Raw genomic sequence first — 23,572 nt, forward strand, 5'->3', positions numbered from 1 at the left:
TGTTTTGTACTGTGTGTTTTTCTTAAAAAAAAAAGGCAATGTGAAGAGCAATAAAACTTCCTAGAGGTTTCTGGATTCTGAATATATACAGGCATGAAGATATTTTTAAATGTGTAATTGTTAGTTCAGATCAGACCGCATTGTGGCATAGACATTACTAAATGACACTTTCAGGGCTTTCAGCATTTTCATTCAGACTGATTCTCTGTTTTCTCCCAGTTTGCTCAACTGATCAACATCTACAAGAGACTGGGAGCAGATAAATTCCCTCTTGTTGATCAGACGTTCTACTCAAACTACAGGGACATGGTAAGAACAAAACAACATTGTTTTTCATTCGTTTCACTCGATTTGAATCCATTTGTGCTCTAAATATGGCAAGCTATTGATTTTGATAAAGAACAAAATATGTGACAGTTTGGTTTTTTTATATTATAAATTAGTTATTGGTATGTTAACACTATATGGTACCGCAAGTAAAGTGTATTATGTACTTTGATTAGTAGTACTGAAAATGTATGTCCTGATGAAAAAAAAAAACTGCTGCTGCTTACATAACCCCTTGTGGAAAAAAAAACGTTTCTAATATTACAGACTGTGCACTTGTAGTGCACTTCAAATATTAAAGGTATATTTAAAAAAAAAGATCTGTAATTGCAGATAATATTTATGCTGATTGTTTTTTTTCTGAAAGAATCCATTAGTTTATTTGTTGTCATTCAAAGAATCCAATCTGTCTCAGTAGCTCTATGCAGTATATACACACTGTGTTTCAATATAACGCCTCTGTAATGCAGCTTTACAATCTTTATCAGCTTTCTGCCTTGTGCAAAACAAGCTAGTATTGCTGTTTCTGTGGTTTCTGGTGAAGTAGACATTTCCTGCTGTCTGAAGTGGCCGTGGTTCTGTGGAATGAACCTTAAACGTTGCAGTTTGTTATTGTAGGTTTTTTATTAAACTGTCCTTTTTTATCTCAATGTTCTTCAGAATAGAAAAGCGAAAAACAATACTGGACGAATGCTTTTGCCACTAAAAACATCCATATTTATATAAACATGCTTACATTTCCCATGAAATACACACAGACACTTTTACATGCAAAACAGTTTAATGGTTGATTGCATATCTCCATGAAAACAGTGTTTTGTATGTATTTGCTGACTGCATTGCAAAGTTTTATTAAATTGTTCAAATTAATTTCAAAATGTTCTAAGCATTCTACGGATTCTGGAGAACAAAAGAGCAAAAATACACACTCACGAATGGCTGATGCACTTGATCATAATTTTTAGGAACATTTGCAGTTACTTAAATTTTCGCCAACTGCAGAAGCCGTTATTGTCTGGCAGGCAAATAGACTGAAGAGCCTCTTCATCATCAAGACTGAATGAATTATTGACTCTTATCAGACATTTCTTCTGAAGGATCTCGGTCAAACAGGATGCTCCAGTACAGGGCGAGATCTGTAGAGATCACAGTTTGAGAGATGACTGAATTGATATCTATACTTATAACACAACAACAACTGTTTTAACACTTGTAAAATACAATAAATGCATGATAACAGTCAGAAGCTAATACGAAGGGCTGCAAGTATGCAAATGCAACTTTATTATTATTTTTTTTTTTTTTTTTGAGGCTTCTGGGTGTTCAAAGCTTATTTTTTAAGGTCGGCACAGTTTGGTCCTTTTCTACCAATTAAACATCATTATTAAACATCATTATAAAATATTCTGAAAATGATTTCAGCCAGAGTTTGAGGATGTGTTTGACAATATTTAAATTTGGTGAAAAATGAAGCCACTGGATTTCAACAGCACTGAACTATGGTGAATTATTGTAAAAGTTTGATTTTATTACCTCACAGACACAGCCGCTCTGATACTTGCTGAGGTACAACTTTTGAGCTCGGGAGAGTTCTTTCCAAGGCTTCACAAGGTTACATAAATCAACAAGTACCCTGCCGTCCTTGACATGTCCTTGGGAGGAAAAAACAAACATTATTTTATCCCTTATGCATCTCAATTATACAGTTAAAGTTCATCTTACTGAATATGCACAACTATTTTTGTACCTAAAGATATCCTCACTAATTGAACCCTCATGTTCTATTGAGATTCATTATTGTTTTTAGGTTTGAGGTTCTGGATAATATTAGATTTTTCTTTGTCTTTGGTCACTCATTCCAAACCCCAAAAGCACATGCAGAAATGTGTCTTGTTGCTAATAGATCCAAATAAGTGAAAATTATATGTGCTTTAAAAGTATCTGAAATATTATCAAACTGTGATATTCTCAGACTGGATGAAATATGAGTCTGAAGCTAAAGTTAAATAATTAAATACACAATGTGATTTTCTGTGAAATCTGTCAAATCACATAAGGTTTTATTTAGACTGTAAATTGGGCAAAAAATCTGGAAATAATGTGTGTAGCATATTTCAGCCTCGACTGATGTTAACAACCATCATCAGGAATCAGGGTGTTCAGTTTCGACTCAAACTCTGTCTAGAGATAATAAATGATTTTACCTGACAGCAGATACTCGTCGTTTTGCAGATTGATGCCACATGAAGTTTGAGAGGTGTAGATGACCTGAATTCTCTTCATGTCTGGTTGCTTAAATGTCTGGATTAAAAAAAAAAGTATAAAAAAACAAAAATTGACACACACACACACACACACACACACACACACATTTCTTGTTAAAAAAAGATTGTATTGGAAAATTATGTCAAGTAAATTACATTTTCTCACCTCAACAGTCTGGATATTGTATGCAGTTAATTCAGGGATAGTGCTGTTCACCTTTCCAACGACTTTACCTCGAATCACTAATTGGTAAAAAAAAAAAGTCATACAGGTATGAAATGACATGGGTGAATAAATGATGACAGAATTTTCATTTGTGTTTGAGCTGTCCTTTTAAATAATATCACACTACACAAGAGATCTTGTTACTGAAAAAAATAAATAAATAAATAAAACTGCTTAAATTAAATAATGTCATATATAATTTATAAATATTTAAAGTGCAATCATCGTACTTTCCTAATGTGTTCAATAATTCAAGTCACTGAACTACTGTGAATGAACCGAGATTAACATCTTTAAGCAGCATGCAATCTACAGATGTGAGTTCGTGTTTGATTAGCTGCATGTGTTTGACGTACCTATATCAGACGCGCAGAAATGCTGTTGAGGGTGTCTCGGTAAACATCTGCATCCCTCGGTCACCTGTTCGTTCAGTGCCACAGACAAGAAGAACAGCAGCGCTAGAGTCACAGCAGCAGACATGCTCTCACTCTCACTCTCACAGTGCAAGACTAAACTAAATACTCAGGCTCTGAAGCAGACACGGCTTGCTTTAGCGGCGGCGCTCCTCGAAGTTCGCATTTGAAGTGTGATTGCGTCACAGCGGCTCTACGTGGGCTGTCCCAATTTATGGCGTTCGTAACTTTGCTACACACCTCTCACTGAACGTGACGTCTGCATCTGCATGAACGTGCTGATGGGCAGAGCCAGGGCTGTTTGCATCATAGTATAAACCATATTAAAAATCATATTAAACGAGTACAACCGTCTAGAGCAACTGCATTTAAACAATTATTATTTTAGTTTGGCTTCATTTATTAGTTTTATTTTTATATCGTTTTCAATTTTGCCATAAATTGGGTTTAGTTTTTATTATTTTCATTAATAATTTAGACAATTTTTTTTATTATTATTATTGGTTTCTATAGAAGCTAACAATTTTACATTCTGGAACAATCCCTTAATGTCATAAAAATATAACCTACAGGGAACGTTCCCAGAACATTCTCCTAAGGTTATTAAATTAAACCTAAAAATAACATACAGGGAACGTTCCTAGAACGTTCGTTTGGTTCCCAAAAAAACAAATGGGAACCTTATGGTCGCTACAGGTTATGGTTATGGTCAATCAAAACTGAAACTAGGCTGTATAAAAACAAAATATATTTCGTGAACATATTTGTATTTTGTATTATACAGCCTAGTTTCAGGTTTGATTCTAGTTTAAGTAATTAAAGTTTAGCAGGATTTCCAGAGCGCAGACCAGTAGTATTTTAATTGAAGTTTATTGACGCAAACCTGTAGCGACACACAAATAAAAGCATGCTGAGACTGATCAGATGGTAAAAGTATGCAAATATACGCCAAATGAAAGCTGTCAAGCAATACTTTTTTACTCTGTAAATCTACACAAGGGTCACTGCAGTGTTCAGTGCTCCCTTCTCCAGGATAAGTTTTGAAGTTCACGTTCATTCTTAACACCAGGTTTGTAAATCTCCCTCTTACGGAGTGACAACATAATGATTACGAAAATAAGCGTAAACTCAATGAAATAAGCGCAAATAAAATAGCAGTGTTGTCTTTCCATTTTTCCATGCATTTCCTGGAAATTACTTAAATCAATTTCCATATTTCTAAACTGCATAGGGGGCCGCCCAAGTTACTTTTGAGGTCTAGTACAACGTATACACACATATATACATAGGCTATAGGCTCATATGTATGCACATTTAATCATTAAAAGATTGCAATCTCGATTAAAACTTTGAAAAACATTAAAAACACAATCAAATCAGAATACTTAAACCAGCTTTTATGCAGCTGCTGATGCAGACAGAGAAGCTCATCATGTAGCATAATCTTTATGTCTGAAACAGTACAGTAGGCTACATTTCTGTCAAAGACATTCAATAATGAATGTAAATAATGAAAGCTGTTTTGGGGGGGGGGGTGCTCTGTAGATGTCAGATGTGTTAACCTATGTATTTTTATGCTATGATTCTCCCACGATTCTGAAAACAAACAGACAAACAAACACAATATGTATTTTGTTTTGTTATATGTATTCATTATACATAAAATATGTATTATATATACATTTAGTTTTGACTAAATATTTTAATGTTATAGATGAGTCTATTTAAAAATATGTATTAATTAAAATTTCAAAAATGAATTCATGTTGCTAAAAATAATAATAATTTGAAAAAAGTACATAATGTAATATACACATATTCCCACCACATTCACAAATAGTAGAACAAATGATGTATTATTTTAGTTGATATTAATATTATTAATATTAATATATTAACTTCACACACTCATTATCACGTGACTATCATGAGGTTTGTATAAAATATTGCGCTGATCCCCTGGATCAAGTGTTATCTAGCAAACACCAGACTGTGCTGCAGCCACAGCCGAATAGTCAGGCAGAATTATTTGTTATTCATTTTTTAAGCCATTATCCGTGCCTTTCCGAATAAGGTACTTGGCTTTGGGACCACCCCTAGTATGGACTGGTGAGCGTGATTTCACCAAGTAGAACATGTTCCTGGATCAACATCCTTGTTGATTCTGGAACAACATTCCAATCAACCAATCAAAATTGAGATATAACTTTTCAGGAAATATCTGTTTTAGACTTAAAATCAGGGTTAGGTGCTTCTACGCCCTTATTAATCAGCTATCATTTCCAACTGATTTAAGGAATAAATTATGGGTATGGTTAGGTTTAGGGGTAGGGATTGGGTTAAGTCTATATTTTTGGACAATAATGTTGATCCAGGATCATCAAAAGATGTTGATCCAGGTACATGTCTTACTTGGCAAAATTACGGTGACCAGTATGGACCCAATGTACTTGCTACCCTTGGCATGTATACTGCATATGTGATGTCCTTATATTGATGCACTAATAAATGTCACTCAAGCTTCTTGAGTTAGATATATACATAGGAAGTAAGTGAGAAGAGTAAGAAAGAATAATGAGCAACACAAGTTCTGTCATTACCAATGTAGTTTAACGATTCGGTGTTTCCCAAAACCATGGTTCAAACGAACATTCGCAAACTGCATCGTAAACTTCGTTGGAACGACAGCTATTCACCTGTGGTTAAAGGCATAGCTCGTTGTTAGTTTGCTGTTTCAACATCATTGATTGCACCACAGCTGGTGCATTTTTTCAAGTGTTCATTTAGTGCAAATCAGCAAATAAACCAAATATTTAACAGAAATTATGTCAGATTAAATAAATGGTTTAAACTGCAGTGATGGATGGATGCTGCACAGGTGTCAGGAGCTATGGGCGAAGAGGCCCATATGCTGTCTCCCAGCAGCCATCACCAAAGTCATGCACCCTCTTCAGCCACCTGGCAAACTGCAGAAGTGGCTCATACAAAAGAGTCATCACAAAGAGTGCTTCCATCACCCACCCATCTGGCCATCACCCACCACCTCCTTCAATTTCCAACAGCATAATAATGCAGAGTAGCTAACAACGGAATTTAAAGTGTTATTTCTTCTTATTGGCTTCTGAAGATGTGAACCCTGATGTTAGAGGCCCAGGGTGGAAAGGGCCTGATGTTAGAGGACCAGGCAGGAGGGGGCCTGATGTTGGAGGGCCAGACTGGAGAGGGCCTGATGTTAGAGGACCAGGCAGGAGGGGGCCTGATGTTGGAGGCCTGAACTTTGAAGGCAAAGGCCTGGTTGATGCACATGTATCTATACCTCCAAGGATCCTTCCATTGCAACAGGCCCCAGGATGGCCAAAACTTTCTCTTCCTCTGTAGGGAGATGAGGAACTGAAGTGATGCCTCATCAGTCTTGTTTGATTCCCTCTTACCTGCCACAGCCCTCCCTTTTTTCACACTTGGAAAGTCCCTCCACTTATTCCTGACTTCTTCTGGGCTTTGTTCATATCCATAGCCAGCATAATTTATTTTTTGAGGCTGTAACAGTATACAAACTTAATGATCGCAGGAAGAAGGAGGCGGGAACCAAAGCTTTAATAACAAAATAAACACAAAACAGCGCAACAGCCCCTCACGGACGACTACCACGCAAAAACAAAAACCAAACACAAACTAAAACCCAGGCCTGGACCTCTCTCGTCCTTCACTGTCATCGCTCCTCTTTTGTATCCTTCTGATCTCCTCCGTGGGACTCAAGACTGTTGAGTGGCGCAGGTGTCGCTCATCTCCAAATCACTCCACCGGCCTCGCTCCATTCCCACGGCTCTCGGCACCGCCCCACTCGTCACATACCCCCATCGCCCCTCGCAGGCCGGGGGTAACCATGAGACTGCGCTCGTCCATTTCCACAACAATGCACCGTACTATGGTGGTTAATCAGGGAGTTACATCGTTGTACGGGAAACACACCCCTGCTTGTTCATGACAGTTATTAAAGTTTATTTCAGACAGGACCACTTTAGCAAGTTACTTGAGTTTATTGAACACATTTTATCTTTGGTGGTATGGTACCTTATGGAGGTTTTTGCTCCTAAATTCATTGAACATACAAGAGCTTAAACTTTAACCCCCCAGAACCATCAGCTTGGAAATATATGGCAATTAAGAAACTTAATAAATGTCTTTAAAAGCAATCAGTGGTAATCGTGTAGATGTGGCAATGGGACGTCTATTCTGTAGCGTGATTATGAGGATGAGTGTCTCTCAGCCGTGAGGTCCATCCCAACTGGGACTTGGAAGCCTTAGTGATCTGAAACAAAGAGACAACAACCAGAAGTTGTGCTGTAATATGTTCATACTTATATTGGGGAGGGAGGGTTGCGAGCCATTTGAGCATTCTTACCAAGCAGTACTGCCACATATATATGCCCCGTGTCTAACAGAAGAATGGTAGTGATTGGAGCTATTTGACAGCTGACCGCATCAGCTGGTCGCAGCCTATGCCTCCGTGGCCTGACTGAACTAACACTCTGCTCGATTTCAGACAGGTCCACTTTGCAAGTTCAAGAGTTATTGAACACAATTTATTTTTGGTGGTATGATTCCTTATGAGGGTTATTGCTCCCAGAATTACCTGAACATACAAGAGCTTAAAAATCAACCCCCCAAACATAATGAGAGGTATTACTGCCTGAACCCCCCTAAACCATCCTTGTTGCATTTCTGCAAAAGAGAAAGACAATGTTATTGAGATATTCTTAATGCAGCTACTGGCTAGCAGAGGTGTGTTCTTCCCTTTAAAAGGAGGAAGAAAATAGCAGGCCCCTCTTTAATTTAAGTAGCGAGGGGTCCCCTGAAGTTATAGCAGCAAAGGGTGTACTCTCCAGCGGGAAAAAACAGCAGGCCCTTTTTCTTTTTGTGAGGTGTTCATCCCTCTCTGAGGGATAGAATAGCAGGCCCCTCCTCTTCACTCTGCTGACCCACGACTGCACAACGTCACACAGCTCCAACCTCTTTATTAAGTTTGCGGATGACACGTGGGTCTCATTAGCAACAAAGATGACACAAACTACAGGAGTGAGGTGAGCCACCTGGCAGGGTGGTGCAGTGACAACAATCTCTCTCTGAACGTGAAGAAGACTGCTGTTGACTTCAGGAGAGCACACACTCAGCATGCTCCTCTGACCATCAACGGTGCGACTGTGGAGAGAGTGAGCAGCACCAAGTTCCTGGGTGTGCACTTCACAGAGGACCTCTCCTGGACCGACAATACCGCAGCACTGGCCAATAAATCACAGCAGCATCTCTACCTCCTCCGCAAACTGAGAAGAGCCAGAGCCCCACCCCCCATCATGTACACCTTCTACAGAGGCACTAATTATTTACTTATTTATTAGCCTTTTTTTTTTTTTTTGGTCTGTGTGTTGTTGTTTCTGTGTACTGGAAGCTTATGTCACTAAAACAAATTCCTTGTATGCGCAAGCATACTTGGCAATAAAGCTCTTTCTGATTCTGATTCTGAAGATAAGATACCAATTGTTTGGTCGAATAAACAATTCCAATTTCACGGTCACTCTTTTTGTCCATTCTGGTCTCCAAATCCATCCATTTTCTCCAATTTCTAATTTTCAACTCTGCCCACTGCTTCAATCATAATGGGCAGCCTTGTGAGGCTTTGGACTGCTGTTCCCGTTTTCTTAATGTTTCGATAACCCAGGGCAAAGCCTAGTCCAATCAGCAGAAGACCTGTGATCATGGTTTCAAATATGTAGATATCTTCAATGTCCTCCACGGAAAGAGCCGCCAGACTCACGACCCGCCAGCTCTCCAACGCGTCCATCGTGTAGCCAGCTGTGAAGGTTCCCGCAGGGCAGTCAGGTTCCCCCGAACCCAAGCTTCTCGTCGAGAAGATGGTGTCAAATGAATTGAGAGACCAGTTGATCAAATCCATAATTTCAGTTTAGGAGAGCAGTGAAGAGAGAGTCTCTCAGATGTATTAGACGAGACGAGAGAGCAGGCGAAGCAGGGAAGGCAGGGAGGAGAGGGAAGAAATGCGTCCGCCTCCGTTGAGAGCCAAGAAGAAATACTACTATTATGCTATGACACTCACTGCTATTATAGTAAAGGGCCCAAGGTAGCCTTTACTTTGTCTGTTGCAACAAAACAGGTGACTGCATTTCTTACCTCTGTCTTTAGTAGACACGGTAACCTGACCACTCTGGTAAGTGATAATGGGCCCCAGTTCACTTCCCCAGAGCTTGCTGCATTCCTGAAAGAGAGAGACACTTTTTGCAAAAAAAAAGAACTATCATCCGGTTCGATGGCGCCTGTGTTTGGCTTTGCCTCCGCGGCTGGATGTTTGTCCCGAGTTATTTTGTTTGTTTTTTGTGCCATACTACTACTAAGTTTGTCAACAAAAGTTGTGTCTACTGCATGGGTGTATGATCGCCAAACACTGCTGCTAATCCGATCTTCCTTGGTGGAGCGCAGCAACGGATATAATGGATATAACGTTATCTGGAATGGTATTGACGCAGCCCCATTCGCGCGTCCGACTGGATCTGACTGCACGCGACATGGAGAGGGCCTAATACGATCTACAATTAAACGGAGGAGAAAGCGAGGAAAAAGGGCAGGGAGACAGACTCATTTGAAAAAACTTTTCAAATTGAGGATTTTCAACTATGACTCCAGACCTTCATGCCTTCTTTCGGTTTTCCCTGGTGTCCCTGTGGTTCTGGTTCCAGGGTGCCGGAGAAGTTTCGTCGTCGCATCTGGACGCGGTGTGTGCTCGGAGCATCTGAGGTCGCTGACGTGAGCCTGTTGTACTGCTTCGGTTGTTCCTGCACCGCTCAGGATGGGCCTTATAAATGCGCGTTCAATTGCAAACAAATCTCTCCTACTCAGCGATTTATTTACGTCCAAAGCCATGGACTTCTTGTTGCTTACGGAGACTTGGCAACGGGATATGGAATATTATCACCTGAATGAGCTTTGCCCGATGGACTGTGAATTTATTAGCTCGCCAAGACTCACTGGTCGGGGTGGAGGCCTTGCTGTGGTTTTTAAAAAGCGTTTTATCTGCCAGTCAATGAGAGCTGACGCGTACTCTTCGTTTGAACTACAGATGACTAAGGTTGGTCGCTCTAATTCAGTTTACTGCATCGTGGTTTACCGGCCACCTGGACCAGTGTCTACTTTTCTTACTGAGTTTTCTGACTTCCTATCATCTGTTATTAAGCTTGACAGAGTGATTATTGCTGGCGATTTTAATATACATGTAGATGATCCTTTGTGTAAAACTGCGTCTGAATTTGTAAATATTACTGAATCGTTTAATTTCATTCAGCATGTCTCTGGCCCTACGCACAGCAAAGGGCATACGCTCGATCTTGTCTTTTCTCATGGCGTTAATATTAATAACATCAGTATTGAAGATGTATTTGTTAGTGACCACAAATGCATTTTATTTGAACTTGTTTGTGATGAGGATCCTCTCCCTGTTAAACGAGAGACCTGCTCACGATTGATCACTCAGCGTACTATTGAGAAATTTTCTGCCGCTTTTGATTCAAGCTCTGTTCTTATTTCAACCGATGTAGACACCTGTGCACAGGCTTTTAATGATCACTGTACCCTGCTGTTGGACAAAGTGGCACCTTTTAAAACTAGAGAAATAGCAGCCGTTAATACATCACCGTGGATGAATGAAGCCATTCGTAGTTTAAGACGTGTTTGCCGGAAAACCGAGCGCTTATGGAAAGCGACTCAGCTACAAGTCCATCGCGTGTATCTTAAAGATCTTTTTATTAACTTGCATGAAATGATTAAAGAGGCTAGAGCCTCTTATTTTACTAATTTGATATCTGCATGTAAGAAAAAACCTAAGGCTCTTTTTGAAACTATTAATAATATTGTTTCTCCTGGCTCATGTATTGTCCCTGTGTTTTCAAATGGTGACTGCAACCACTTTTTGTCTCACTTTGTGGATAAGGTTAGAGCTGTTAGAGCAAGCTTGGTTCCATCAGCAAACCATCATATAGGTCTAACTGATTATCAAAGACCTTCAATACTGGACTCTTTCTGCCCCATTACGCTGAAAGAAATAATTAAATTAGTGGGCACGATGAGACCTTCACAAAGCCCGGTAGATATCTTACCCGCATCTCTGTTTTTAAAATCCATGAATCATCTTGGCCCATGTTTGGTCTCAATTTTAAATTTGTCTCTTCAATTGGGCAAGGTACCTAATTGTTTTAAACATGCTGTTGTTCAGCCTATCTTGAAAAAGAACAATCTTGATGCAGCTACTTTTAAAAATTATAGGCCTATTTCCAAATTGCCATTTATTTCTAAAATTTTAGAAAAGGTTGTGGCGAACCAGCTGAATAATGTTTTAAATGCGCACAATATCTTTGACAAATTTCAGTCTGGGTTTCGAAAAAAACACTCAACTGAAACAGCCCTTCTTAGGGTCTCAAATGATATTTTGATGGCTGCTGATGGGGGTAAATGCTCTGTGCTGGTTCTCTTAGACCTCAGTGCAGCGTTTGACACTGTCGATCACTGCACTCTGATAGATAGACTGAAAAAAACTGTGGGAATTACTGGGTCAGCTCTGGATTGGTTTTCCTCCTATCTCTCCGACAGGAGTTTTTCGGTGTCCGTAGGGAAATATATGTCAGATTCTGCTCCTTTGTCCTGTGGTGTGCCCCAAGGGTCTGTGCTTGGCCCTCTGTTGTTCAGCCTGTATATGCTTCCTCTTGGGAAGATTATTAGTAGCTTTGGAGAAATATCATATCACTGCTATGCAGATGATATTCAATTATATTTTTCTTTTAACTCTGATAGACTAGACAAACTGTCCTTGTTGCATAACTGCCTAGCCTCCATCAACAATTGGATGGCAGACAATTTTTTGCAGCTAAACCAAGATAAAACTGAGGTGCTGATTTTTGCTCCTGACAACATTTTTCCCAAGATTAAACTGGCCATTGGGGCTCTATCACCCTCAGAATGTAATGCTGTGCGAAACCTAGGTGTCATTTTTGATAGATCTATGTGTTTTAACAGTCATGTTAAATCTGTGGTTCGTTCCTGTTTTTTCCATCTCAGGAATATCGCTAAAATCAGATCTGTAGTTTCTAATAATGAGATGGAGATGCTTGTTCATGCTTTTATTTCATCTCGTCTTGACTACTGCAATGTATTGTACACTTGTTTAAACAATTCCTCCATGGACAAATTGCAAGTAGTTCAGAATGCTGCTGCTAGACTTTTAACAAAGACCAAAAGAAGATCTCACATTAAACCTATACTCAAGGCTCTTCACTGGCTTCCAGTTAGTTTTAGAGTGCAATTTAAAATTTTAACCATTACTTTTAGAGCCTTGCATAATCAAGCTCCGGCGTATATCCAGGATATACTTCATGCCTACACTTCAGGCCGTTCTTTGAGGTCTTCGGGTCAAGATCTTTTAACTGTTCCTAGAACACGTTTAAAAACGAGAGGTGACCGCGCTTTTTGCGTGGTGGCTCCAAGGCTCTGGAACGCTCTTCCATTAGACTTGAGAGCTTTGGACTCTGTAGAAATTTTTAAAAAGCACCTAAAGACACATCTTTTTAGACAAGCTTTTAACTAGTTTTATGTTTTCTTTTTTATTGTGGCACATATACTGTATATGTGTAATTTTGTATTGTATGTGCATTTATGTTATGTGTATATTTTTAACTCTGTGAAGCACTTTGTGACTCCATTGTCTGTGAAAAGTGCTATAGAAATAAAGCTTACTTACTTACTTACTTACTTGCACTTTTTGGTTGTGGTTAAATTCATAAAGGTGTAATTTGTACAAAATGACCATCGGAATCCCTCTGTAATCATTTAGTTCCATCTCCTGCAATAAATGTGCAATGATCCAACCAAAACTATTAACTTTCCGAGTCAGTCTGTTGTACGTTATCTGGCTCGGCTCGGTGTTCATCTTCAGTTCTCTCTTCACAGCAGTTCAGTCAGTGTACTGTTTGAGTAAATGAATTACTCCGGGATATTGGTTTGTTTGAACTCAGAGGGAGTGTTAGCCACATTAAAAAATTTAACAGCTTAAGTCATTTGTGGATTAATGCGTATTGTAGACGCGAACCGTTTAAAACAATTTAGTTCGATTTGGTGAACTGGTTCAAAAAGATCCGGTTACATCGAATGATTCGTTTGCGAACCAGATATCACAAACTGCTTTGTTTTGAACTCTCTCACAACAGACACGGAAGAGAAGACAATGCTGAACAAAGTCGTAGTTTTTGCTATTTTTGGACCAAAATGTATTTTCGATGTTTCAAAATATTCTAACCGACCCTCTGATGTCACATGGACTACTTTGATGATGTTTTTCTTACCTTTCTGGACATGGACAGTAGACCGTACACACAGCTTCAATGGAGGGACTGAGAGCTCTCGGACTAAATCTAAAATATCTTAAACTGTGTTCTGAAGATAAACGGGGGTCTCACGTGTTTGGAACGACATGAAGGTGAGTTATTAATGACATAATATTGATTTTTGGGTGAAATATCCCTTTAACATATCTCTCCAAACTAGTGTTTTTCCCTCAACATTTAGACAGGCTCATATAACTCCACTACTTAACCCACCCTCAACTAATTTCTTTTAGAGAACTGCAGACTAGTTTCCCTTCTTCCTTTCATTGCAAAAACATTTGAACGAGCTGTGTTCAACCAAGTCTCTGCATTTCTCACACAGAACAACCTCCTTGACAGCAATCAATCTGGCTTCAGAAGTGGACATTCAACTGAGACTGCCTTGCTCTCAGTTGTTGAAGCACTAAGACTGGCAAAAGCAGAATCCACATCTTCAATACTTATCTTGCATGATCTGTCCGCTGCTTTTGACACGGTTAACTACCTCTAATTCCATCCTGATGATCCGACGATAGCTATTCGCATCTCAGCTTGTCTAACAGACATTTCTTGCTGGATGATGGACCATCACTTTCAACTCAACCTTGCCAAGACAGAACTGCTTGTGATTCCAGCAAACCCATTGTTTCATCACAATTTCACCATCAAGTTAGGCACATCAACCATAACTCCTTCAAAAACAGCTAGAATCCTTGGAGTTATGATTGATGATCAGCTGACTTTCTCAGACCTCATTGCTAAAACTGTCCGATCCTGCAGATTTGCTTTATTTAACATCAAGAAGATCAAGCCCTTTCTTTCGGATCATGCTGCACAACTCCTTGTTCAAGCTCTTGATCTGTCCAGGCTGGACTATTGCAATGCCCTCTTGGCAGGTCTTCCAGCCAGTTATATCAAACCTTTACAATTAATCCAGAACGCGGCTGCAAGATTAAATTTTAATGAGCTGAAAAGAATACACGTCAAACCTCTGTTTATCAAATTGCACTGGCTACCAATAGCTGCACGCATTAAAATTCAAGACATTGATGTTTGCCTACAAAGCCACCACTGGCTCTGCATCCCTTTACCTAAATTCATTACTTCAGACTTATGTGCCCTCTAGAATATTGCGTCCTGCAAGAAAGCCTCACTTGATTGTGCCATCCCATAGAAGCAAAGTCAATTTTACGGAGGGAAATGTTTCCTCATGGTGGAATGACCTCCCCAACTCAATCCAAGTCCTTAGCCATGTTCAAGAATTGGCTTAAAACATACTGTATGTCTTTTTTGACCTTCTAACTTTAGCACTCACTATTCTAATTCTATTCTTTAAAATCTTTCTAATTTTTTTATATTCTGTCTGTTTTCTTTTCATTTATTATAAAATTAACAAAAAAAGATCGAACACTAGCTTGCTGTATTCTTTTTCTATTCTGTTTTCTTTTGTTTTATTATATTACTTAAAAGCACTTGCTACGTGTACTGCATTTAAGCTAACTGAGACTTGTTATAGCACTTGTATATCATTGCTCTTTTGTTGATTTTGATTGCTTCCATTGTCCTCATTTGTAAGTCGCTTTAGATAAAAGCGTCTGCTAAATTACTTAATGTAAATGTAGCTAATTCCGTCTTGTCCATGGGTTGGAGCCTCAGTGTTTTTAAATGCTTGCTTTAGTTCTGGAAATTATAATGGAACATCTAATGGGTAATTTGTTCTTTTATTTATTTTCCTTTATTTCCCAAATACCTTACACTGGATAGTTATATTCTCTACTAATTCCACTAATCTTTTTAAACATACTCCACACTTCCTCAACTTTCCCAGTTCCTTCACAAAACAGTCTCCAATAATCTCTTACTTCCCTTATTATTTTTCCCAGTTTCTGCCAGAGTTCTTATAAATGATCATGTTTTGCCAGTTGTGAGCTCTCTTCAGCAATTTTCAGCACATTTTCCTTCTAACTGCTATGACACACTTTTCATTCCACCACAGAACTATTCTCCCACTTTCTTTCCTGTACTTTTTGGAATTCATTCACTTGCACCATTATGAATTGCTGACACTAACTCTGTATATATCCTTTCAATTCCTATACCTTTATTCATCCTTATCGGTTTAAATTCTTCTTCACACATAATTAAAACATTTTCCCAATCAGCTTTCTCAAACTTCCATTTTCCTGAGTTTCCTGGCAATTATTTTCCTTCAAACTTTAGACGCACTGAAAAACTAGTGACTCTCCTCCCTTCTCTATTCATCTGCAAACAGGCTGCATCAGTGACCTTTTCTCAATCTAGATTCTTTTTTCTTCTTCTTTTTTTTCAACAACTGTTTATTGAATTTTCTTCTGGGAACAGTAATATAAAACAAAAGCAACTGTGCAAATTTAGAACCAATCCCACCCCCTTGTAAAGACTTAAAGGTAGAAAAAAAGAATCAATGAAATAAAATAAATAATAATTAAAAATAGAAATTGTTATAATAATAAATAAACAACAGTAAAATCTTTTTTACAAAGATTTAAGTAAAGATGACAACATTAAAAGCTGAATGGCATAAATTTACAGTTTTCATATTAGATCCATGTATATGAGAAGTTGAGAGTTCATCGAGATAATGTCCAACAAATACACAGTCCAGTTTTTTCCTGCAACTATTTTTCTGTATGTAATTTTTAATATTTACCAAAACGATATACCAAATGTATTAAACACACTATTAGAGTCTTTAAACATGCCACTGCATAGTTTTTCAATTATAAATCAATAGACATAATCTGCAACATTGTATAAGTGATTTATTTGAGCACTAGAAAAATATAATAAGAATAGTTTGAGTAATAATAAGAGCTAAAAATAAGAATAAGAATTAACTAAAGGCCTATGCCAATTAGAGAACATCCTGAGATTGCTAGAAATACAGCATTTACACTGATAGACACTCAAACAGTCTGTAATCACATGCTGATGGCCTTCCTAATAGATGGTAATCATATAGATTCGCCATATATTCAATAATCACACGCTGATTATCAGTCTTACAGATGATAATCGTGCAGATAAAGCCATATTACCCACAAAACACACACACGTATTTGAAAAATCGATAAGTTAGGCCCCCATCAGATGACAGGTGCAACACAGCGTGCTTCTAGTCATCACGAGAGAGCACCAGAATTCAAATAAACAATATTCCACTTATCTTGACTTTTTTTTTTTAGTGGATGGTTTCATCCTGTTAGTGACACTGTGAGGTACAAAACCAAGCTGATTTTTACTATTGCCATGCAGTTTTGTGAGCATAGTTTATTCCATAACGGATTCAAACAATACTTTTCTTGAAGAAATAAGACATAAACAAAGGAATTATCATCTATATTACAATGTTATTGCTTCATCAGACTAAAAGTGCGCAATGAAATAACGTTCAGTGGGCCGTCACCTTTCTAACTAAACTGGGATCTACAGCTGTGGATGCGTATATGGTTCATTATTACGATGAATTTGGTACGTACTGCGTTTTTATTTTGCATGTTTTGATGTGTACTTCTTACACAAATTTAGCAAATCCATTCCTCGTAAGCTTTCCATTGAAAAACAGCGATCTGTCGTCGATGCTTGAGGCTTAGACCTTCATGATGATAAATAGTTTGTATTAATGAATTTTGTCCCGTTTCATGTAATCTACTCATAAACATTGACATATGCAAACAAATAGTGTTCAGTGCGCCGGCGTCCAGGGGCGGGTTAACGGGTTAAAGATGAAAACCTGTGGTTTAGAGGGATCTGAGGAGAGCCCTGTGTTCACGTGATGTGACACTTCAATCTCTTTGCACGCCAGAGACGTGAGCCACATTGGTAGCAATCTTTTCAAAAAGCCCATAGGGTTGTCCTTTTCAGGAACTGTTTTTAGTTTTATTGCTTAGTTTTTCTGCTCTTCATTCACACAGGATATCAATAAAGCACCACACAGGATATCAATAAAGCACTGACAAGTTTCCTCAGTTCGTATGTCAAAGCAAATGGATTTATTCCTGAAACTCCTACCGCTTCATTATATTTTAATATTATCCTTAATCCATTCATGCCTTCTTTCCTGATCTTCCCTCTATCTGTGTCCACCCTACCTCCATATCATCCTCTTGTTCACCTGTATCATCCATTCTAAGAGTCTCTGATCCATTCCCAATTTGATTTCCTCTAGATCTACTCTTCATATTTCTGATTGTTTGAATTATCCACCATGATCCGCAGTCCTCAACTATAACCAAGAACTATGATGCGTTCCAAACATGATGTATTGCCCTAATAAGGGCACTCCGGTTGAAAACAATTATGGCCGCCATATTGAAGGGTCATTCCAAACCAAGGTGCCCACTTCAAAGGGACAACTGATGGACACATCAGACTACAATGATCCTTTTGCACCTTTCTTTGCATGATGACAGTGCCTCTGTGTGGGCACGTGATGATGACATGGAAGGGCACTTTAAGAAACAGTTATTTGGCCCCTACACCCTTCAATCCTTCGAAGCTCTCACTCTTAAAGGTTAAAGCTTTGAAGGGATTAGGGCATGAGCCCTTCCAAATGGAACGCAGGGCTGCACTCTGTGTCATACTTGCTCACTTCCTCTTCTTCTTGTGGTATTAATGGCGGTTGATAGACCAACTTGAATGGTGCATTCACGCCATCTACTGGTTAGGAGTGTGGAGCACACTTTCGGTCTGCCCGACAGTCAAATCGGTATTACGTCAGAAAAGTGTGGACTAAGAGGAAGGCTGTTAGGGTTTAGGGTACCATTTCGGGCAGGGCCATGGTTGGGAAGTTAGATAACAGTAACACTGCTCACTTCCTCATTAATGGTCACATGGCATGACTTTTTACTGAAACATAAGATTCTTAAAGGGATCACAACCATATAAAGAAAAGCACAGAGATTAGCTTCAAAAACAAAACAAGACTTGAAAAATATTAAATGGTAACAAAACACCCAATGTAAAGTATATGGCACCATATCCTAGCATGAATATGACATCCTAATAAAAAAAATATTTTGAAAAAAATTATGAATTAACATTTTTACTTTAAAGTACATTATTAATCATCATGTTTTAATTTGATGTTGTTCTGAAAAGCGAGGTGTACTCTGATTGGCCAACTATCAAGTGTGTTGTGATTGGCTGAATACATCAAGCATGTGATAGAAATCTTATCCACCTCATCATACTGTGATGCCGTTTCCCAGCTCGACGAGACAAAACCAATAAAACACATTACAAATAAGGGAATTTGTTGCATCCATAGGGGACATAATTACTGATTATAATGACTTATACTGTGTTTTTATGCGTTGTGTGCATTTGTGATCAGAGAAACAAAGCACTACACAAAACTTGCATTTGAATCATCAGTGGAAAAATTCTTTAAATATGTTCAGACTGTGAGTCAGAAGCACCAGATTGTTCTTGCAAATATGGAACTGCACCAATTTATAGAAACAGCCTTTGAGCACAGACACATTGGAAGCTACTCTGCAGGTTCAGGAAACAGTCCTCCATAAAATGCACTGCACACATCTGAATATTTGGGTTGAACTGTTCTGGAACAGTGTTCTAAATACAACTTAACCACTGATTTCTAGTTGTGTCCTCTTTTGAAACACAAAGAAGTTTCACTATAACAATGAAATGCACAGCATCTCCACAAAATGGTGGCGGCTCTGTGTAGTAAATGCTGCTCCATGTGAAAGCATACAGTTTTAGATATATCGCTGATTACAGAATCAGCTTTACTGACAGGATGCACATTAAATATCACATGCGATTTATCATGCAGCCCTACTCATTGGATTTGAGACTTTAGTCTTTGCAAATTTTCTAAGCTTCATGCAAGAGCTTGTAACACTCCAAACTAAAGGGAAAATTTAAAAATCGCATCATATGACCACTTTAGAGCCACTCACACTCCCCTGTATCAGTACCCGGTCTCAGGGTTTACTCTCGTGACCCATACCCGACTCAAACTACCTACCTGTATTCCCTCCTGTGCTCCTGCTATCCCTTTGCTCCATCGTTATTTGAAAATGAAAAGACAAGGACCCTAGGTACTACCCAGCTAAGTTAAATTGCCAACAGTAAAGCCTGTTGCAATTAACTACTTTACCCAAGTGTTCTCCATGTGTTGCTGACACCTGCTAAATCAATTAAAAAATTGGGAATATTTTCATTATCTATATGCACAATTTGATGTTTTCACTTTCTGTAAGTGAAATAAAGGCAGAAATTAATTGAAATACAAATAGATTTTCTGAAACACATTAGTACACACTGTGTTTCAATATAACGCCTCTGTTATGCAGTTTTACAATCTTTATCAGCTTTCTGCCTTGTGCAAAACAAGCTAATATTGCTGTTTCTGTGGTTTCTGGTGAAGTAGACATTTCCTGCTGTCTGAAGTGGCCGTGGTTCTGTGGAATGAACCTTAAACGTTGCTGTTTGTTATTGTAGTTTTTTAAATGATACTGTCCTGTTTTGTCAACTTGATGTTCATCAGATTAGAAAAGTGAAAAACAATACTAGATGAATGCTTTTGACACTATGACTTTTTAAGGTCCACGCACTTGGTCTTTTCAGCTTGCAAATTAGTTTATAATTAGTTTTCTTTGGACATTTGATTATTCTACTTAAACTCTTTATTTAATATTTACACATTCATTCGGGTGCTCTTGTCACCAACAAGGATACAATGCAATACAATAATTCAATAATTAGAGTTAAACACAAAATCAGATGTAACAATTTATTATTGGTCAGTTAAATGTGTTCCTCCAATTACACCCCCAATTCAAACATATTAAATCATATCAATACAAAACATCAAATTCTCAAAGTAGAATCTAAAAGTAAAATCTGCATACCAGAGTTTAAAAAAAAAAATAAAAAATGTAGTATGAAGTGAAGAGAGACACACACACTATGGGCTTTCTGGCTACAGGGTCACCCTGACACTTTGGCTGCAATCCTTTAAACACAACACCAAGATAAAACATCCCCCAAATGGAGGCATGTACAAGCACTTGGAATTTGCATTAAGCCAGGTCCCAGACCAGGGTGGTTTTACACCTCAATGGGAACAGAAGGTAATTTACATGGAATACCCTGGGCACTCCCATTACATGTAGCAAAAAATAAAAAAAAATACACCCACTCTTAATGCTTAGGAATTGTACGGTCTTTTAATCTACATTTGTAAGACCATTGTACCACTTAACCCAAAGCTATTCAAATGATACCAAACATGACTGTAAATATTCCTTGCATTCATGTAGCACAGTGGTCTCAAACTCAATTCCTGGAGGGCCACAGCTCTGCAGAGTTTAGCTCCAAATCACACCTGCTTGGAAGTTTCTAGTAATCCTGAAGACCTTGATTAGCTGGATCAGGTGTGTTTGATTAGGGTTGGAGCAAAACTGTGCAGAGCTGTGGCCCTCCAGAAATTGAGTTTGAGATCAATGGTGTAGCACATTACACTACTTACTCATCCCGAAGATGCTGGTGCATGTCTGTCCATTTCTCAGGAGATCAATGTATCTGAGATTCTTTCATCCTTACACTATCACATTCCATATTTATATAAACATGCTTACACTTCCCATTAAAATACACACAGACGCTTTTACATGCGAAATAGTTTAATGGTTGTTTGCATATCTCCATGAAAACAGTGTTATATATGCATTTGCTGACTGAATTGCAAAGCTTCATTAAATAGTTTTTAAATGTTCTTAGCATTCTGGAGAACAAAAGGGATCAAATGCACACTGACGAATGGATGATACACTTGTTCTTGAGGGCATCATTTTTAGGACCTTTAGTTATCAGGAACTTGTTGCCAACTGCAGAAGCCGTAGCTGCCTGGCAGGCAAATAGACTGAAGAGCCTTTTCATCAAGACCGAATGAATTGACTTGTATCAGACATTTTTTCTGAAGAATCTCGATAAAGCAGGATGCTCCAGTACAGGGTGAGATCTGTAGAGATCACAGTTTGAGAGATAACTGTACTGTTATCTATACTTAACACAACAACTGTTTTAATATATATGTGTGTGTCTATATATAGCATTATAACAGTCCAAGGCTAATACAAAGGGCTGCAAGTAGAAATGAAATCCAAAGTATGCAAAAAAAAAAGCTTCTGGATGCTCAAAGCTTTTTAAGAGCTGCACAGTTTGGTCCTTTTCTACCAAGCAAGTTTAATCATAGGAATTTGCTAATTTCTGCATTAAAATACTTTATTAAAGATTCTGAAAATGATTTCAGCCAGAGTATGTGTTTGACAACATTAAAAACTATAATAATTTAGACTATGGTGAATTATTGTAAAAGTATGACTTGAATTATTACCTCACAGACACAGCCTCTCCGATACAAGCGGAGGTTCAACTTTTGAGCTCGGGAGAGTTCTTTCCAAGGCTTCACAAGGTCACATAAATTAACAAGTACCCTGCCGTCCTTGACATGTCCTTAGGAGAGAGAGAGAGAGAAGAAGAAATCCCTAACGGATCTCAATTACACCATTGAAGTACATTTTTATTAACAGTTTTTCATACCTAGAGATCTCCTCACTTATTGAACCCTCATGTTCTGTCCAGATTCATGGGTTTTAGGTCCTTGATAATATTAGACTTTTCTTTGAGGATTTAGGATTAGTCTTTCAATTAATATTGAAGTGTCTCATCAAGTGAAAGTATTTTTATTTTTTTGCACTATTAAAAAAGGAACTTGAGGCTTAATTGATCTGACTGGAATACAGATCAAATCCTATACATGAATGCTGAGTTTGTAAATGTTACAGAAAAAAAAAAAAAAAACACACTGGATTGTCATACACTAAACAGGTTTAAAAGAAATGAGTCTTGTTGCTAAAAGATGCATAAGTGAAAATGATGTGCTCTAAAAGTTGAATACAGTCTGTCAAATCACATAAGGTTTTATTTAGACTGTAAATTGGGCAAAAAATCTGGGCATAATGTGTGTAGCATATTTCAGCCTCGACTGATGTTAACAACCATCATCAGGAATCAGGGTGTTCAGTTTCGACTCAAACTCTGTCTAGAGATAATAAATGATTTTACCTGACAGCAGATACTCGTCGTTTTGCAGATTGATGCCACATGAAGTTTGAGAGGTGTAGATGACCTGAATGCTCTTCATGTCTGGTTGCTTAAATGTCTGGATTAAAAAAAAATAAAAACACTTTATACATCATCTGAAAGCAGAATAAATAAGCCAACTTGACTGAGAAACAGCCATTTGAAAATCTTGAATCTGTGGATGTAAAAAGATCAAAGTGATTCATCTTTAATGTTGTCAAAATGTAATTATTAGCAATGCATATTATCGATCAAAAATTAAGTTTGGATATATTTACAGTAGGAAACTTAGAAAATCTTCATGGGACATGATCTTAATATCCTAATGATTTTTGCCATAAAAGAAAAAAAAGGGTAATTTGAGCCAGACAAAGTATTGTTGGCGATTGCTACAAATATACCTGTGCTACTTATGACTGCTGTTGTGCTCCAGCTTCACATACATATTAATATCTGGAGTGGTGAACGTCAGTCCTGGAGAGCCACAGCGCTGTGGAGTTCAGCTCCAATCTCAACTAAAAACTGTTCAGACCTTGATTAGCTTGTTCAGGTGTGTTTGAATAATGTTGAAGCAAAAGCAGGACTGCGGCTCTCCAGGACCGACGTTTGCCCACCCCCACCACACACACACCTTGTTAAAACAATTGTTTTGGGTAATATTGTAAAGTAGCCTACATTTTCTCACCTCAATGGGTTGGACTTTGTATGCAGTTAATCGAGGGAGAGTGCTGGATACCTTTCCAGTGACCTTAGCTCGAATCACTAATTGGT

The 23,572-nt window shown here is 38.2% G+C and overlaps 3 protein-coding genes across 3 annotated transcripts in view; 1 reads left to right on the plus strand and 2 right to left on the minus strand.

Annotated features, from left to right (window-relative positions):
* The window catches only part of LOC132126443 (synapsin-2-like), a 209,553-nt gene that overhangs the window by 73,458 nt on the left and 112,523 nt on the right, over nucleotides 1-23,572 (plus strand). Inside the window, exon 5 of the mRNA XM_059537690.1 lies at nucleotides 220-309. Within this exon, the coding sequence (XP_059393673.1) occupies nucleotides 220-309 (90 nt within the window). The remainder of the gene's footprint in view (nucleotides 1-219; nucleotides 310-23,572) is intronic.
* Nucleotides 1,090-3,427, minus strand: LOC132126421 (metalloproteinase inhibitor 3-like). The gene is made up of 5 exons (XM_059537668.1): nucleotides 3,174-3,427; nucleotides 2,758-2,834; nucleotides 2,532-2,628; nucleotides 1,861-1,979; nucleotides 1,090-1,463 (listed from the first exon to the last, which is right to left on the minus strand). Exons 1-5 carry the CDS (start codon nucleotides 3,295-3,297, stop codon nucleotides 1,305-1,307), a joined length of 576 nt encoding a protein of 191 aa, XP_059393651.1. The 5' UTR covers nucleotides 3,298-3,427; the 3' UTR covers nucleotides 1,090-1,304.
* LOC132126194 (metalloproteinase inhibitor 4-like) lies at nucleotides 21,519-22,876 on the minus strand. The gene is made up of 3 exons (XM_059537328.1): nucleotides 22,784-22,876; nucleotides 22,053-22,171; nucleotides 21,519-21,677 (listed from the first exon to the last, which is right to left on the minus strand). Exons 1-3 carry the CDS (start codon nucleotides 22,860-22,862, stop codon nucleotides 21,519-21,521), a joined length of 357 nt encoding a protein of 118 aa, XP_059393311.1. The 5' UTR covers nucleotides 22,863-22,876.

Source organism: Carassius carassius, chromosome 44 (assembly GCF_963082965.1).
Source record: "Carassius carassius chromosome 44, fCarCar2.1, whole genome shotgun sequence".
NCBI classification, from domain to species: Eukaryota; Metazoa; Chordata; class Actinopteri; order Cypriniformes; family Cyprinidae; genus Carassius; species Carassius carassius.

Excerpts from the sequence above, each read along its gene's own strand:
- LOC132126421 (XM_059537668.1), bottom strand. The coding sequence starts at position 3,297 with ATGTCTGCTGCTGTGACTCTAGCGCTGCTGTTCTTCTTGTCTGTGGCA. Across the intron at positions 2,835-3,173 it reads TTTCTGCGCGTCTGATATAG|TGATTCGAGGTAAAGTCGTT; the intron begins GTACGTCAAACA and ends TTTACCAATTAG. Across the intron at positions 2,629-2,757 it reads ACAATATCCAGACTGTTGAG|ACATTTAAGCAACCAGACAT; the intron begins GTGAGAAAATGT and ends TTTTTAATCCAG.
- LOC132126194 (XM_059537328.1), bottom strand. The coding sequence starts at position 22,862 with ATGAAGAGCATTCAGGTCATCTACACCTCTCAAACTTCATGTGGCATC. Across the intron at positions 22,172-22,783 it reads CGACGAGTATCTGCTGTCAG|GACATGTCAAGGACGGCAGG; the intron begins GTAAAATCATTT and ends CTCTCTCCTAAG. Across the intron at positions 21,678-22,052 it reads GGAGAGGCTGTGTCTGTGAG|ATCTCACCCTGTACTGGAGC; the intron begins GTAATAATTCAA and ends TGATCTCTACAG.